The sequence below is a fragment of the Vulpes lagopus genome, chromosome 12 (genome assembly GCF_018345385.1).
Source record: "Vulpes lagopus strain Blue_001 chromosome 12, ASM1834538v1, whole genome shotgun sequence".
Taxonomy (NCBI): Eukaryota; Metazoa; Chordata; class Mammalia; order Carnivora; family Canidae; genus Vulpes; species Vulpes lagopus.
Window position 1 is genome coordinate 27,701,388 of NC_054835.1, and position 17,961 is coordinate 27,719,348.

The 17,961-nt window shown below is 38.8% G+C and overlaps 1 protein-coding gene across 1 annotated transcript in view; it reads right to left on the minus strand.

The window, feature by feature from the left end:
• GDPD1 (glycerophosphodiester phosphodiesterase domain containing 1) overlaps positions 1-17,303 on the minus strand; it is a 54,316-nt gene extending 37,013 nt beyond the window's left edge. The window contains exons 1-2 of the mRNA XM_041723843.1: positions 17,007-17,303; positions 582-624 (exon numbers count right to left, since the gene is read on the minus strand). Coding sequence (XP_041579777.1) covers positions 582-624; positions 17,007-17,148 — 185 coding nt within the window. The 5' untranslated portion in view covers positions 17,149-17,303. The remainder of the gene's footprint in view (positions 1-581; positions 625-17,006) is intronic.
• Positions 17,304-17,961: the final 658 nt, after the last annotated feature.

A 17,961-nucleotide genomic window follows, 5' to 3' on the forward strand; every position in this document is an offset into this window, starting at 1 on the left:
ACTCTAAGACAGAGAACAAAGTATCAGTCAGCTTTCATTCCTGTCTCTCCTGCTGCTTTACTGTGAGGTATTCTAATAGAGATCTATATGAAATGTGAATAATTGAAACATTAGAGAAAATCTAATTTACCTTATTCAAAAAAAATAAGATTAATACTCATAAGGCTTCAAACAAGAAAGACTAGATCACAGTTTCAGGTCTGTAGAAGAATTACAGGGCAGACACATAATCCTATTCATAAACAGCAACCAATGTTAACAGTTGTTTCATTTTCTCCTTTTCTCTTTCTCTCCAAGACTAATTAGCATTACACACAGTGTGTTCCTTGTTACAAATGCCTTCTTTCAGCTTTAGAACTACAGTATCTTTTGATTACCCACAACTCTGATCTAGTTTTTCAGTTATGCAGAAGCCAGTCTTTGTAACACTTCAGACTAGCTAAAAAATAAAAAATAAAAAAGCGATTTAAAAAAAATAGAAACAATTGTCACAAGTGGATGTGACACGTATGCTATCCTCACTTTATGAATCATCATCACATCAAAGATAAACTATAAAGAATACCTTTTTGTATACTTACTGTTTAAAGGCTGCCATTGTATTCTCCAAATTTTCTCCAGCACCTGTGAAAACATTAAATTTAAACTTCATTTACTTGGCTAATTTGAACTTCTTAAATTTTTAATTTTGTTTAAAGATTTTATTTATTTTAAGGACACTTGGGTGGCTTGGCGGTTTGGCACCTGCCTAGGGCCCAGGGCACGATCCTGGAGACCTAGGTTCCAGTCCCGAGTCAGGCTCCCTGCAGGGAGCCTGTTTCTCCCTCTACCTGTGTCTCTGCCTCTCTCTGTGTCTCTCATGAATAAATAAATAAAATCTTAAAAAAAATTTTTTTTAAATTTATTTTAAAGAGTGTGTAAGCACAAGCAGGGGGACGGAGGCAGAGGGAGAGGGAGAAGCAGGCTTCCTGCTGAGCAGGGCTTGATCTCAGGATCCCAGGGATCATGATCTGAGACAAAGGCAGAAGCTTACCTGACTTAGCCACACAGACGCCCCTAATTTGAACTTTTTAATTTTTCCAGAAATTCACTTTAATAAGATACATCTAGTGGGAATCCCTGGGTGGCTCAGTGGTTTAGCACCTGCCTTCAGCCCAGGGCATGATCCTGGAGTCCCAGGATCGAGTCCCACATCAGGCTACCTGTATGGAGCTTGCTTCTCTGTCTGCCTGTGTCTCTGCCTCTCTCTCTCTCTCTGTCTCTGTGTCTCTCATGAATAAATAAATAAATCTTAAAAAAAAAAAGATATATCTAGTGAATCTTGATGTTTATATAGTGTGTAGACATTACAAGTGTTTTAAAGAATGTAATGGTATTTTTTTAATGTTTTTTTTTTTAATTTTTATTTATTTATGATAGTCACAGAGAGAGAGAGAGAGAGAGAGAGAGAGGCAGAGACATAGGCAGAGGAAGAAGCAGGCTCCATGCACTGGGAGCCGGATGTGGGATTCGACCCCGGGTCTCCAGGATCGCACCCTGGGCCAAAGGCAGGCGCCAAACCGCTGAGCCACCCAGGGATCCCTGTAATGGTATTTTGAATTGCTTTTTGGCTGCACCAGTAAGAAATAAAGATGACAACAAAGCCACAGCAACACAGAAAGGTTAGAACCTAAACATTTCGGGATCCCTGGGTGGCCTGTCATAGGAAAGACAGAAGAGGACTTGGTACATATACACCTTCTCAGAAACTGTTAAACATCTCCTCTACATCCCCATACTCTCTTATACATCTCTCTAATAAGGCATTTATCATATTATATCATAAATTATTAAACTGAATCCTCCTTTTCCTATAAATTACTAAAAAAAAGTGAATCCTTTAATCACCTTGGCCGAAGGCAGTATAGTGTAGTAGTTGAAGGTGGAGTTAGGATCTTTGCTCTCAAATCTATCTGATACTTGCATGACCTTAAGGAAAGTTACATAACCTCTTTGGGACTGAGCTTCCTTATCTATAAGAATGAGGGATACCTGGCTGGCTCAGTCAGTGGAATGTGAGACTCTATATCTCCGGGTTGTGTGTTCTAGGCCCACACTGGTAGGGGGGGGGGGGTGGGGGCGGGTAGAGATTATTTTTTTTTAATGGGGGGGGGCACTGGGTGGTTCAGTGGTTGAGCATCTGCCTTTGGCCCTGGGCGTGATCTCAGAGTCACAGGACTGAGTCACACATCGGGCTTCCTGAATCGATCCTGCTTCTCCCTCTGCCTTATGTCTCTGCCTCTCTCTCTCTCTCTTTCTCTTTCATGAATAAATAAATAAAATCTTTAAAAATTTTTTATTGTTGTTAAGTAAACTTTACTCCCAACGTGGGGCTCAAACTCATGACCCTGAGATCAAGAGCGACATGTTCTACTGACCGAGTCAGCCAGGTACTCCCCCACCCCCCAAATAAAATCTTTAAAAAGAAAAAAAAGAATGAGGATGACGATAACACCTATCTCACAGGATTGATGTAATTAAATGAATTCACATGTCAGGTGCCTTATGTCATCAATTCAAAAAATGATAGTTTTTCCCTTTTTAACATCTTATAAGTTAGTGTGCATTTTACAACAGATAGTGTGTAATAGTTTATTTGGGCAAGATGTGCTCTCTCTTATCAGCATATTAAATATGTGCATTTTAGTGGCGCCTGGGTGGCTTAGTTAAACATCTAACTCTTTGCTTTTGGCCCTGATCATGATCTCAAGGTCATGAGATTGAGGCCCAAGATCGAGCCTTGCATTGGGTTCTACACTGAGCATGGAGTCTGCTTAAAATTCTCTCTCCTTCTATCCCTTCCCCACAGCAAAAAAGAAAAAAATGTGCATTTTATAACTAATGGCATTAAATTCAATGAAATAATGAATATTCAGTAAAAGTAAAGGATTGCTATTCTTATCATATTGCCACTATTATGGTAACTGGTGCTTGGTGACAGTCCACTGACTGATGAATGAGTAATAGAATAATACTGCAATGACAAAAATGACACAGATAAGAAGTATCTAATATTATATAGGGATGCCTATGTGGCTCAGCAGTGTAGCACCTGCCTTCAGCCAGCCCAGGGCGTGATCCTGGAGTCCCAGATTGAGTCCCAAGTCAGGCTCCTTGCATGGAGCCTGCTTCTCCCTCTGCTTGTGTCTCTGCCTCTCTCTCTCTCTCTGTGTCTGTCATGAATAAATAAATAAAATCTTTTTAAAAATGTTATATACACTGGTTGAATCAATTAATATAACATGCTAGCTATAAGTTTTAAAATATTTTAAAACTGAAAGATTTCAGTATTACAAAAATTAATGGAAGGCACAGGAAAAACACTTCGGAAATATTATTCCAAATACTTCAGAAAAATAGCCAATTTCTCTTAAGAAAAAGAAACACTTCAAGTTTGTGGTACTGTTCAAGTATTAGCATTAAAATGTTTCACATACAATACCATCTCGACATATTTGTGAAGGTATTAAAATTTTCTTCTTCTTTTATATTGTTAGATTGTGCTTTTATGGCAACTTAATAATCAATAGAAACACAAAACATGGGGATCCCTGGGTGGCTCAGTGGTTTAGCACCTGCCTTCGGTCCACGGCATGATCCTGGAGTCCTGGGATCAAGCCCCACAACAGGCTCCCTGCATGGAGCCTGCTTCTCCCTCTGCCTGTGTCTCTGCCTTTCTCTCTGTGTGTCTCTCATGAATAAATAAATAAAATCTTAAAAAAAAAACACATACACAAAGCATAAAGAAATGAATATATTAACTGAATGTTCTAGAGTTCCATAGTTTAGCAGAGAGAGTGGAATACCCATGTGAAAAAGGCTACTTTGATTTTAGGTTTACTTTAGTTACTAGAGTTGATGCCCAATAGAAATCAGATGAAGTAAATATGAAGACTATAGTTTAAAAAAAAAAAAAAGACTATAGTTTTTGTCAAAAGTAAGTGCTCCTTTGAGGTTAAATAATTTTTTTATATGTTAAATGACTTTTAAAAAGCTAGTTGGTGTTGGGGCCCCTGGGAGGCTCAGTTGGTTAAACCTTTGACTTTGGCTCAGGTCATGATCTCAGGGTGGTGAGATCAAGTCCCATGTTGGTGAGACTCCACCCTGGGCATGGAGCCTGCTTAAGAGTCTCTCTCCCTTTCCTTCTGCCCCTCCTCTCTCTTTCCTGCTCTCTCTCTTTCTCCCTCTCTAAAAAAATAATAATAATAATAATAATAATAATAATAATAATAATAAATCTAGTTGGTATTTGTTTTAGTAAAAAACTATAGAAATATGTTATACTCAAATAATCAATATTCAAGAACAAAACACTCTGGAATATGACCAAAACAGACAAGAGTGCTACAAAAATAGTTATTAGCAGGTTAAATAAGTTAAGCTACTGACTGTTGTGCCAAAAAGCAAGGAAATCAAAAGGATACAGAAGCCATTTTAAATAAGCTCTCACTGGCCAAACCTGGGAAAATGTTAGCATCAAAATAATGACAGTAACGGATTGTTTTTTAGTTTGGCTTATCCACCTTTTTTAAAAAAAGATTTTATTTATTCATGAGAGACACACAGAGAGAAAGAGACAGAGACAGGCAGAGAGAGAAGCAGGCTCCCTGCAGGGAAGCCTGATGTAGGACTCATCCTGGGTCTCTAGGATCACGCCCTGGGCTAAAGGTGGCGCTAAACCGCTGAGCCATCTGCGCTGCCTGGCTTATCCACTTAAAAAAAAAAAGATTTTATTTATTTATTTGAGAGAGAGAGAGAGCATGCACAAGTTCAGGGGGGAGGGGCAGAGGGAGAGGAATAAGCAGACTCCCCACTGAGCAGGGAGCCCAAAGTGGGGCTAGATCCCAGGACCCCAAGATCATGACCTGAGCCGAAGGCAGACACTTAACTGAGCTACCCAGGCGCCCCAACAGTAATAGATTTTAAACCTTTTTTTTTTTTTTTACCATTTTCAAATAAAACAGAAAATGTTGACTCCCCTGCTCCCAAAAAGAAAGAAAATATTGAATCCATTTTAATAAATGGACTGAAAGATTGATGAGGAATGGCATATTTACGTAGTTTCAAAAAACCTCCCTACAGAGCACCTGGGTGGCTCAGGGGTTGAGCGTTTGCCTTTGGCCCAGGTCCTGATCTCGGGGTCCTGGGATTGAGTCCTGTATCAGGCTCTGCATAGGGAGCCTGCTTCTCCCTCTGCCTATGTCTCTGCCTCTCTGTGTCTCTCATGAATAAATAAATAAATAAATCTTAAAAAAAAAAAAAAACCCAAACACCTCCTTACAAAAGTAATTATTCAAAAAAAAAAAAAGGTAATTATTCATTACAAAGTAAAGAGTAGCTTCAGGGATGCCTGGGTGGTTCAGCGGTTGAGCATCTGCCTTTGGCTCAGGGCGTGATCCTGGAATTCGGGATCAAGTCCTGCATCAGGCTCCCTGTGAGGAGGCTGCTTCTCCCTCTGACTGTGTCTCTGACTCTCCCTCTGTGTGTCTCTCATAAATAAATAAATCTTAAAAAAAAAAAAAAAGTAGCTTCAAAATAAAAAAGCCCGGCAGACACTACCTTCCACCTTCACCAAGAGACCAAAGTCAATAAATATCATAGTCCTTCAAGCTGACTTTTGTGTCTTTCCATTTTCTTTGCTTTTTGACATAATAAAGCAGTCAGTAGTTTAACTTAATAAGTCAAATAAATAGCAGTTATCTCCAGGTGGCTGAAATACAAATTATTTCTAATATGCATTCTTCTATATCTTACAAACCCTCTACAATAAATATGCACTATTTTTAAGATAGAGAGGAGAATCAAAATCAAAACATGGCATATGCCTGCAACGTTCTCTTCACCACAGCCTCCCAATATTTTTTAATCTTAACACCAGAATGAATTCAATTCTCATCTCCTCCATGAAATACTTTCTTATCACTTTAGATTACAATTCTTTTCACAGTCAATGATTTAAACTTTAGTTCCCAACCATTTTATTTAAAAATTTTGTTTATTTGTTTGACAGAGTACAAGGAGGGGGAATGGCAGGCAGAGGGATGGGGAAAAGCAGGCTCCCGTTGAGCAAGGAAACTGATGCAGGGCTTGATCTCAGGACCTTGGGATCATGACCCAAGAGGAAGGCAGACACTTAACTGACTGAGCTACCCAGGTGCTCCAGTTCCCAACCATTTTGGTCTCAGGATTCTTTTTCTGAGTACTCAGAGAGCTTTTGATTATGTGGGTTAAAGATTTATTTATTTATTTATTTATTTATTTATTTATTTATTTATTTATTTAAGAGAGCACATGTGCATGAGCAGGGGGAGGAGCAGAGGGAGAAAGACAAGTGGACTCCACGATGAGCATGGAGCAGAAAGTGGGGCACACCCTGAGATTATGACCTGAGCTGAAATCAAGATGCTTAACTGACTGAGTCACCCAGGATCCCCTTGATTATGTGGGTTATATCATTAATAATTACATATTGAATATTGGGGAACCTGGGTGGCTCAGTAGTTCAGCATCTGCCTTTGGCTCAGATCATGATCCTGGGGACCTGGGACTGAGTCCCTCATCGGGCTCCCCACAGGGAGCCTACTTCTCCCTCTGCCTATGTCTGTCTCTCTATGTCTCTCATGAATAAATAAAATCTTTAAAAAAATTCAATATTTAAAAAAAATTTTTTTTTTTTAATTTTTAAGTAATCTCTAGGCCCAACATGGAACTCAAATTCACAACCCTGAGAACAAGAGTTGTATGTTCCACTGACTGAGCCAGCCAGGGACCCCCAGTATTAAAAATGTTTGTTTGTTTGTTTATTTATTTATTTATTTATTTATTTATAAAAGATTTTATATTTTATTCATGAGAGACAGAAACAGAGAAAGGCAGAGACATAGGCAGAGGGAAAAGCAGGTTCCCCTGCAAGGATCCCATGTGGGACTTGATCCCGGATTCTGGATTCAGGACCTGAGCCAAAGGCAGATACTCAACCACTGAGCCATCCAGGCATCCCCAAAATTTTTAATTTATTTATTTGAAATAGCAGTAATAAACCCATTACATGTTAACATAACTTTTTTTTGTTAACATAACATTTTATGAAAATAATTAACTATCTTCCCAAACTATTTAATAAAAAGTGGCATTATTTTACATTTTTGTAAATCACTTTACTGCTTTATAGAAGGTAACCAGATTCTTATATCTGCTTCATACATGTATATCAACCCTCACACAGGTAGTTGGAAAAGAAAGATTCTTTTTTGATACTGCACCAAATTTTAACAAGTAGTAGTTTCTTAAAAGTTAGTTTCGCTGTAGAATCTGAATCATACGAATGACTTTTTCATACTCTATTACATGAAAATCATCTTGAATGTAGTTTGTTTGTTTAAACAGGCTCCATGCCCAGCAGGACTTGAACTCACAACCCTGAAATCAGGAGTCCAGTTCTCAACCGACTGAGCCACCAAGGTACCCCTAAGTCCATCTTAAACTTTGAATGGATCTTTCAGTCATACATGGTTTTATACCACGCATTGTTCTTTTAGAAAATACTAATTCACTGAATCATGTGGATCTTCTAAATGTTGACACATTTCATTATAAAAGATTTTTTATTTAATTTTTTAAAAATATTTTATTTATTTATTCATGAGAGGCACAAAGAGAGAGGCAGAGACACAGGCAAAGGGAGAAGCAGGCTCCCTCCTCACAGGAAGCCTGATGCGGGATTTGATCCTATGACCCCGGGACCACACCCTGAGCCAAAGGTGGACATTCAACCACTGAGCCACTCAGGTGTCCCTCATTATACAATATTTTTTAAAGTCATATATGGGAATGTCTGGGTGGCTCAGTGGTTGAACGTCTGTCTTTGGCTCAGGGCGTGATCCTGGAGTCCGGGGATTGAGTCCCACATCGGGCTTCTTGCATGGAGCCTGCTTCTCCCTCTGCCTGTGTCTCTGCCTCTCTTTCTCTGTATCTCTCATGAATAAATAAATAAAATCTTTACAAACAACAACAACAACAAAATAAAGTCACATTTGTTAATACCTTACCTCATCAGGAAAATCTTTAGAAAGCTATCAAGCTCACAGTGGAGGATACAAGTTTTCCAAATTTCTAATTTTTGCTTGAAAATTCAAATGTAACCATTGGTACTGCCTTAATAGAAGGCAGCTACCTTATTTTTCTTCTAATGACAGACATAATTTTCAAGAATATATTTGCTGAATACTCAAGTCTAAACTAGTTTTTTTTTTTTTTAAGTAAAAATGGTGTTCAGTGAGAAAAAAATAAAGGCTAATTCAGCTCACCATTCAAATGATTGCACAAGTGCTTTTCCTCAAGACAACCACCATTGTACTTTGATATGCGACAAAAATATCTTGTATGCACTTCCAATTTTGTCACACAAAATATTAAAAGGTATGGGTACTCAGGGTGCCTGGCTGGCTCAGTTTGTAGAGTATGCAACTCTTGATCTCAGGACCATGAGTTCAAGCCCCATGATGGGCATAAAGCTTATTTAAAATAAAAATTTTAAAAAGACATCTACTTAAAAAAAAAGTTATGTGTACTCAAGGGTTGAAATTAAATAAAATAATTTTTATTAATACATCAAATATATTCTTATTTTATTCTTAAAAGGCATGAGTGACCCATGCCTTTAAAAAAAAACTGAGTGCATGATGGTCAATGTTTGTATCCAGGTGATGGGTTCATGGAGTCTTAATACTTTTGCATATATTTGAATTGAAATGATTTTTTGGTTTGGGGAAATTGAGTTAGGCAAAAATAGGACAGAGATTCAGTACTCTGAAATAAACTTTCCCATAGTTAATACAATTTTTACTAATATTTACATTCCAAGTGTGCATATCTGTTTTTTATGTCTGCTTTCCATATTGATTTTAATTATTATTCATTTAAACCTAACAGCTTGGGGCACCTGAGTGGCGCAGTGAGTTAAGCATCTGACTTGGTTTTTGGTCAAATCATGATCTCAGGGTCCTGGGATCCAGCACCACATCAAGCTCCATGCTCAGCATGGAGTCTGCTTGACATTCTCTCCTTCTCCCTTTGCCCCTCCCATTTGTGCTATCTCTCTCTCTCTCAAATAAATAAATAAATAATCTTTAAGCCTAACAACTTAAGCATGAAAACATTATTACTTAAGATCTTTGATTTTATAAGTTTATGAAATTAATAGTATTAAATAAAACAATGAAAAGATAATTGAAATATTAAAAAATTAATAGAAGCTATACACTGTACTTAGTAATTTACATATCATTTTATTAAAACTCCCATAACCAGGGGCACCTGGGTGGCTCAGTGGTTGAACATCTGCCTTTCACTCAGCTTGTGATCCTGGGGTCTTGAGATTGAGTCCCACATCAGGCTCCTCATGGGGAGCCTGCTTCTCCCTCCGCCTATGTCTCTGCCTCTTTCTCTGTGTCTCTCATGAACAAGAAAGAAAAAGAAAGAAAGAAAGAAAGAAAGAAAGAAAGAAAGAAAGAAAGAAAGAAAGAAAGAAAGAAAGAAAGAAAGAAAAAGAAAGAAAGAAAGAAAGAAAGAAAGAACAGATAGATAGACAATCAGAAAAAAAAATGGGTACAGCCACATAGCTAACAAGGGGAACTATGATTCACGAATAAGCTATATGATTTCAGATCCCATCTTTTCCATCACTATGTAGCAGCTTTTATGCTGTCACTCATGGAATGCCTTTATTTCAGTTTTATATCTATTTATATTGGTCACTATTCCCATATTCTTCTATTTGTTTCTAAAGCTTGAAGATAAAGTCCATAATGATAATACAAATTACTTGTTAGATACATATGGTGAAAGCCTGGAGAGTAACTAAGGGACTAATTAAAAAGTATGCCATTCCTCTCCAAGGAATTATTTATTGGTACGTAGCTCTTGTCTCACGAAATTATTTGAATACCTTTTCTTTTTTTGTTTTTAAGATTACTTATTTATTTATTCATGAGAGACACAGAGAGGCAGAGACATAGGCCAAAGGAGAAGCAGGCTCCCCAAGGGGACTCAATTCCAGGACCCTAGGATCATGACCTATTGAATTCCTTTTCTTTCCAGTTACCATATCACTTATAGAAGCACACTTGCCACCAATTTTTCTTTTCCTTCAGTAATCAGTTTAAAGAATGCCTGGCTTTGCAAATCACCATCTGACATATAAACAAATGTTTAATTTTTTAATTAGTTATTAAATTATGAAATGGGGAAGAGAATGAATGTCACAGATTTTACATGGTGCCCTAATATGTTTATAATTCTTCTGCTTACATCATACTGCCTCCCTCTTCCAGTTCACATTTTTCACTTCATTGAGAAAACCTTCTCTGAAAAGTTCCAATTCACTTTATTCATAGCTTCACTATATACTTCCCAAGTTTTCTTTTTCTTTTTTTTTTTTTATGATAGTCACACACAGAGAGAGAGAGAGGCAGAGACACAGGCAGAGGGAGAAGCAGGCTCCATGCAAGGAGCCCAACATGGGACTCGATCCCAGGACTCTAGGATCATGCCCTGAGCCAAAAGCAGATGCTCACCATTGAGCCTCTTATATATAGTGCTTCATAATTACTTTGTGATCAGTTAATTATTTCTTTTTTTTTAATATTTATTTATTTATTTATTTTAGAGAGAGAGCAGGGGGAGGGGCAAAGGGAGAGTTTCAAGCAGACACTGTGCTGAGCACAGAGCCTGACAGGGTGCTCAATCACTTGACTCTGAGATCACAACCTGAGCTGAAACCAAGAATCAGATACTTAACCAACTGTGTCACCCAGGTACCCCGTGATCAGTTCATTTCTGATAGGACAGATAAAGTAAAGGAAACATTCTCTTCTGTATCTTTAATTAGATTTAGATGCTGTGAAGTAAAGAGATAACTGTTCAGTTTTCTTTTTACCTCTAAATGTTTATAAACCAATAAACATTGTAGAGTTGTTTTAGTTATTTCCAACCACTATTATTAACATCTTTGTATACATTATATGTGTGTGTGATGTTTGCAAAAGCAATGACAAATATAACCATGTGCATCAGACACACATAAAAAACAACAAAAAGCCCTCCAAAATGAAATATTTTCTGATATTGGAAAAGATAGCTTAGTATAAATGAAACATATCCTAATGTTTGAGACATGATCCTATCTCAACTCAAAATGAAATTATTCAATAAGTCAAGCAAAAAAGTTAAGTTCCTTCTTCATTTTTTTCCTTTCCTTTCTTTCTTTTGTGTGAGAGTGGGAGCATGCAAGCGGGGGTTGGGGGGGCACAGTGGGAGAGGGAGAGAGAATCTTAAGCAGGCTCCAAGCCAGCATGAGGCCCTACACGGGGCTTGATCTCATGACCCTGAGATAATGACTGAGCTGAAATCAAGAGTCAGGCATTTAACCAACTGAGACACTCAAGTGCATCTCTTCTTCATTTCTAAATTCATTTGTTCGTTCAATATTTATAGCATGCCTTGGAAATAGTATATATGATTTACTTAAGAGTATAAAGAGCTTGTAAGGAGTAAAGATGGTGTATACTAAGAGCATTTCTCTTTTTTTAGTTTTTTAAATTTTTTATTTATTATTATTTTTTAAAGATTTTACTTATTTATTCATGAGAGACACACAGAGAGAGGCAGAGACACAGGCAGAGGGAGAAGCAGGCTCCATGCAGGGAACCTGACTTGGGACTCGACCCCGGGTCTCCAGGATCACATCCTGGGCTGAAGGCAGCACTAAACCGCTGAGCCACCCGGGCTGCTCTAAGAGCATTTCTCAATATGGGTTCCCTAGAACACTGCAGACTTGTTTCTGTATGTCAAGGGAAAAAAAAAACAAAACTGGTGAAATCTGTATTTATAGGTATAAAAAAACTAAACACATCAATAGTACAGAAGAATATGCAAACTGTATACTGATACTCAAACTTTATATTGATACACAGGCAGCATTTACCGACTACCACATGTATGCTCTCTTCAGTGATAAGTGGTTTTTGTTATGTATCCTGTCATAATTTCAATAATTTCTCTATAAAAATTGTCATTTCAGTATTTTCTATAATGATATTTTTATATTTAATTTTTCTAAATTTATATACAATTTAAGACATATAATATATATTTCAGCCATTCCTGAAAATAAGTACATTTTAGTTTGCTTTTTTATTTTTATTTTTATTTATTTATTTATGATAGTCGCACAGAGAGAGAGAGGCAGAAACACAGGCAGAGGGAGAAGCAGACTCCATGCACCGGGAGCCCGACGTGGGATTCGATCCCAGGTCTCTAGGATCGCGCCGTGAGCCAAAGGCAGGCGCTAAACCGCTGCGCCACCCAGGGATCCCCTGCTTTCTTAAGCAGGAAATGATATTAACTTATCATTAAATAAATGATAAACAACTTCATTGCTAATAAGGCATCAGTAGGAGTGAGCCAGTTGAGGAAATGAATGAGGAAAAGTCCTTGTTGAAAGGGCACTTGGCTGGCTCAGCTGGAAGAGCATGTGACTCTTGATCTCGGGGTTGTGAGTTTGAGCCTCATGTTGGATGCAGGGATTACTAAAAAATAAAAGGAAAAGAAAAAAGTCCTCATTGAAAAGTGAGTAAGAGTTCCCTGAAAATAGAAATGAGGGAACAAGAAGAAAAAGAATTGATACCCTACATGGGATGTGTTTCAGGATGCAACTACAGAATACCACTTCCAGTGATACTTTTGAGACTCAAATTGATTTTTCAATTTCTTCCTTGGAAGTCCAATTAAAGTTTGGAACCCAGAAGCAGCCAGCGTCCAATAGTAAACTTACCCTCAAACTTATCACTGGCCAAATCATTCTGTGGCAGGATGCCCAGATTGTGACAATACTCTTTCTCAAGATCAAGGGTAAAAGATTAAGAGGGAAGGTGATTTTTTTTTTTTTTTAATTCTTTGGCCACTGAACCCTTAATACGTAGACTTAAAAAAAAAAAAAAAAAAAAAAAAGCCTGTTGCTGGACACCTGGCAGACGCCTGGTGGCTCAGTGGTTGAGCCTCTGCCTTTGGCTCAGGGTGTGATCCCTGGATCAAGTCCCACATCGGGCTCCCTGCATGGAGCCTGCTTCTCCCTCTGCCTATGTCTCTGCCTCTCTCTGTGTGTCTCTCATGAATAACTAAATAAAGTCTTAAAAAAAAAAGTCTGTTGCTTAATTCAACTGGCTCATAGAGATAGATTGAGGAATCTTAGACTAAGTTATTTCCCTATCTCCCTGCAATCATACCTCTAACCAGCTCAATTGGAATCTGAAAAAAAAAATGTATATACAGTATGATTACAAGTATCAGAAAATATATATTTAAAGGATATACTTCAAAATGTTAATAGGGATTATATACTTTCATAGAGAAATTAAGAAAATAGGCTTTGAGAGTATTGCTTGCTCTCCAGTTGATCTAAAAGGTGCATCTTTGATCTTATTGGTGTTTCATCAATACATTGTAGTTATAAAAGGTGTTCTTTGGTCAAATAAATTTAGGAGACACATAGGAGGGATCTAGCATGCAGTAGATAATTAGAAGACAATAATTTATTATTTTAAGGGCACCTGGGTGGCCAGGTTTAAGCATCTGCCTTTGGCTCAGGTCACGATAGGGTCCTGGGATCAAGCCCCACATCAGACTCCATGCTCAATGGGGAACCTGCTTCTCCCTTTCCTATTCCCCCTGCTTGTGTGCTCCCTCTCTCTGTGTCAAATAAATAAAATCTAAAATAGTAGTAATAATAATTTATTATTTTAATTATATTAGGATCTGCACTAGAAGCTAGAGACAGAAGCATTAATAAAAGCTGAAACCCGCCCTTGAGGAACTCACAGTCTAGTAAGGGAGGCAGATATATTAACATAGCCCATTACAATATAATGTAATACAATATATATGCTCTAAAGAGGCAAGAACAAAATAAACCTACAGAATTTAATTTTTGAAACATTAGGATGCCTGGGTAGCTCAGAGGTTGAGCATCTGCCTTCAGCACAGGGCGTGATCCTGGAGTTCTGGAATCAAGTTTCACTCTCTGCATGGAGCCTGCTTCTACCTCTGCCTATGTCTCTGCCTTCTCTCTGTGTCTCTCATGAATAAATAAATAGATAAAATCTTTAAAAATTAATAATAATTTTTGAAACATTAATTTCCTCTTTCAAGGATAATTTCAGTAAAAGGCAATAATATGTTCATTAAAATTTTGAAAACAAAAGTATAGGTTGATCTTATTCTTTCTCATTCAATTCAAAGTTCTAATACATAATACATATATGGATCCCTATATCCGTGCTTATATTTCAAAAACAATTTTACAGTCTTCAAAGTCCATTTTATATACCTAATCCTCTCAACCCAAAGAGAAGCAAGGCAAAGAGTCCCCATTTACAAATAAGGAAACTAAGTCTTCTTCCCAAGGCTAACTAGTGGTCTAGAATCTGACCCGGGTGATAATACAGACACAGTACAGTACACATTAAGGGTTTCGAGTTATAGCGATTCTGGTATATACTTTATAAGATATATTGATCAATGTTTCAGTCTCGGAATGGTCATAGATCTGATTTACATAAAATAGCAGGTATTTGAAGTTTGGGCAATAGAGAATCAGCCCAAATGTTAGTAATAAGCACAGAGAGACTAGTGATGGTTGTTGGCAGTGTCCAAGACAAAAATAAAAAGTAGCAAGGAAGTGACTCCTTCTTTGACTATTATTTTCCAGAAACTTGGTATCTTGAGTTACAAAGTATTTTTTTAGTAAATAGCTCCTCTATCACTCTGGATTCAATTGTATTATTTGGAGCACATACTCAACAAAAGCATATTAAGCACTAACAACATAGGGACTTACTACAGTGCATTAGGACCATCATATAAGTAAATAGATTCAAATCTGCAGATATTTAACAAGATTATCATGACAGTTTCAGTTATATATCTTTGAATATACAAATACTGATCCCATATTTGCAAATAATGAATGGAAATTTTTATGTAAGGGGTGAAACTGAAATAACTGAAAATGACTTTATATCTAGGGAAAAATATTTTTAAAGTATTTCCAATAGTAAATAAGAATTGTAGATCTAGCTTATCCTGGTTTTAATACTGACTACATTGATCTAGCACATATTTTTCTAACCTCTATGGAGTTGTTTTTTCACCTGTAGTGCATCGCAAAAATTCAAAAAATTAACATGCATTTTTCTAAAATAAAATTTAGATTATCTACAATGACAGTTTAGATAGCTTTTTAGAGAATCTAGTTTTGTTTTGGTTTGGATTTTTAGTAAGAACATTTTTCTTTTCTTTTTTTTTTTTTAATCATTAAACACAGAGCACCTGGCTGCTCAGTCAGAAGAATGTGCAACTCTTGATATCAGGGTTGTGAGTTCAGACCCCACTGGGTGTAGAGGTTACTTACATAAATAAACAACAACAACAACAACAACAACAAGTAAGTCTTTAAAAAAATAAAGTAGGTAAACACAACTGTAGTATGTGTACTGCCTATCTCCAGAATAACAGGACTACTACCATTGAAAATTGCTTCTACAGCAACAATTTAAACACTAAAAGTTGGATTGGGGCTTTAATAGTTGAAAGCATATTAGCAGTCATGTCATCCTACGCTTTAACTATGTATCTAATTAAACCAAATAAGCAATAACAGGGCATTTAGCTGGTGACCCCTTGATGCTTTTCACGAGTAGAGGGACTAGCATAACTATTGCAGTCACTCTTCAGAACTATGCTTAACATAAAATTGTACAGGTTATACAGAAGAATGCCAATGTATTTCTGTCATATTTAAAACTGTATTCCTGGCCAGTTCTTGTTAGAAAATACAGTACTAAATCAAGTTTTAGACTGTAAACTCCTCTAAAATTTACCATTTCAAGGATTGGCCTGTAAATTCCAAGCAGTTTTAACCTAATTTAACATTCACCTCTAAAGGACAGTTAAAATTGATCGACTAAATCAGATTTCACAACATTTTATACATCATACTTGAAATAAAGACTCATTATTTTGCGATAATGAAGAGGCAAAGATTTGGTCTGCTGTTTGGGAAATTACAGGATGGACTATCTAGGCTCCTTTTAGTAAGATACTTTCCCAAGAAACACCTTCTTTGTTTTCTTTAAACAATATAGTCCTGTCATAAACTACATCATCTTTTTGTCTTTAGGAAATCCAGGTGTCATTGCTCAGGTGCTGGGTGGGGCTTAAAAAAAAAAAAAAAAAAACCAAAGCAGGTGTAAGGTTTGCTCCCTTGGGAACGAGAACGCTCCAATTTCTGTCCCAGTCCAACCTAAGCTCTAATTGTGACCTTGGGAAGTGTCCCCAAGTCAGGGACTAGGTTTCCATCTCCTCTTAATCATCAGTGCTCAGAAGGGGAGGCTGGGGGTGGGGCGCCAGCCCCCAGGGACTGCAGACAACCAGGCTGCATCACGCTCCAGGTTCACGCAGTTCCTCAACCCTCGAAGCTCGTCGCCCCAGATCTTCCTACAAGCTCAGCCACCGGCTCCACTCCGGACAGTCGGTTCCGGTTCCCCGGCGGGGTACCCTGGCTCTGCTCGGCGCTCCCCACCCCCCTTGCAATCATCCTTCCATCTGCCGAGAAACGCTCCATCTACCCTTAATTCTCACAGCCTCCTTCAGAGAACCTCTGACACCGCTGCACTTGAGAGATTCCCCCACCATGGCTCGGTCTCAAGATCCCTTACCTCCCTTCAAGAGACCTCCCCTTCACATCGCCTTCACCTCCAGGGAGCCCTCTTTCGCACACCCCATTCTTCCTCAAACTCTCAAGCATTTCCACCCGCCAGCCTTTTGCGGAGCTCTAAAGGACGCTCAGCTCTAGTTGGGGGGGGGAAGCCTCCCCCACCTCCGCCAACGAGATCTGGGGACCCCCCTCTCACCTCCGCGGTGAGAGATGTGTTTACTGAGGAATCGCTGCTTCTTTCTCGGGTGCAACAAGGTTGGGTATTTGAGCAACAAGAATGAAGTCACCAAGTACCCTCCCAGGGTGGAGAGAAGGTAAAAAGCCGCGGTGGACGACATCTCAGCCACCGTGTGGGAAGTCTCCCACCTCCGGGCCCTCTGAACTCCGCTGCGGCGGTCGCAACGGCTGCGGCGGCTGCGGCGGCGGCGGCGGCGGCGGCGGCGGCGGCAGCTGCAGCTGCTCGAGGTCTGCTCGCCCCCAGCCGGTGCCAGCGGTGCAGCGCACTTGTCGGCGCCAGCCCTCCACGCAGGCGCAGCAGACCCCAGGCGTCTGAGTAACAAAGGAGCTGCGGTACGCAGGCGCGCTCTGGCTGCTGGGTAGGAACCTGCAGAGGTCCGGTAGTGAGCATTTGTCATCTAGCTCCAGGGTAGAACCCGCAGCTTCTCTGAAAATCTCCAAACTGAGGCGAAAGCTTGGAAACCTGCCAGTGTCTTCGCCATCACTCAGGCAGAAAAGGCTGCTCCAAGATAGCCTTCAGGGACGGCCTGACAATTAGAAAATCCTCATCAAAAAAGGAGATTCCAGGGTCCCTGAGTGGCTCAGTGGTTGATGGTCTGCCTTTGGCTCAGGTCGGGATCCCAGGGCTCCTAGGATCCAGTCCACATGAGGCTCCCTGCAGGGAGCCTGCCTCTCCCTCTGCCTTGGTCTCTGCCTCTCTTTCATGAATAAATAAAATCTTGAAAAAAAAAAAAAAAAGATTCCAGGGCACATCTTAGCCCTGACTCTAGCAAATTGCAAAGAACTGTTACTAATGGAGGAGTTAAAGCTTGCTAAAACAAATGGTAAACTCGTCCATTTGATGAAAATGGAGTTTTCAAAAAAAAAAAAAAAATGGAGTTTTCCCTATCGTTACACATACCATAAGAGGTCCT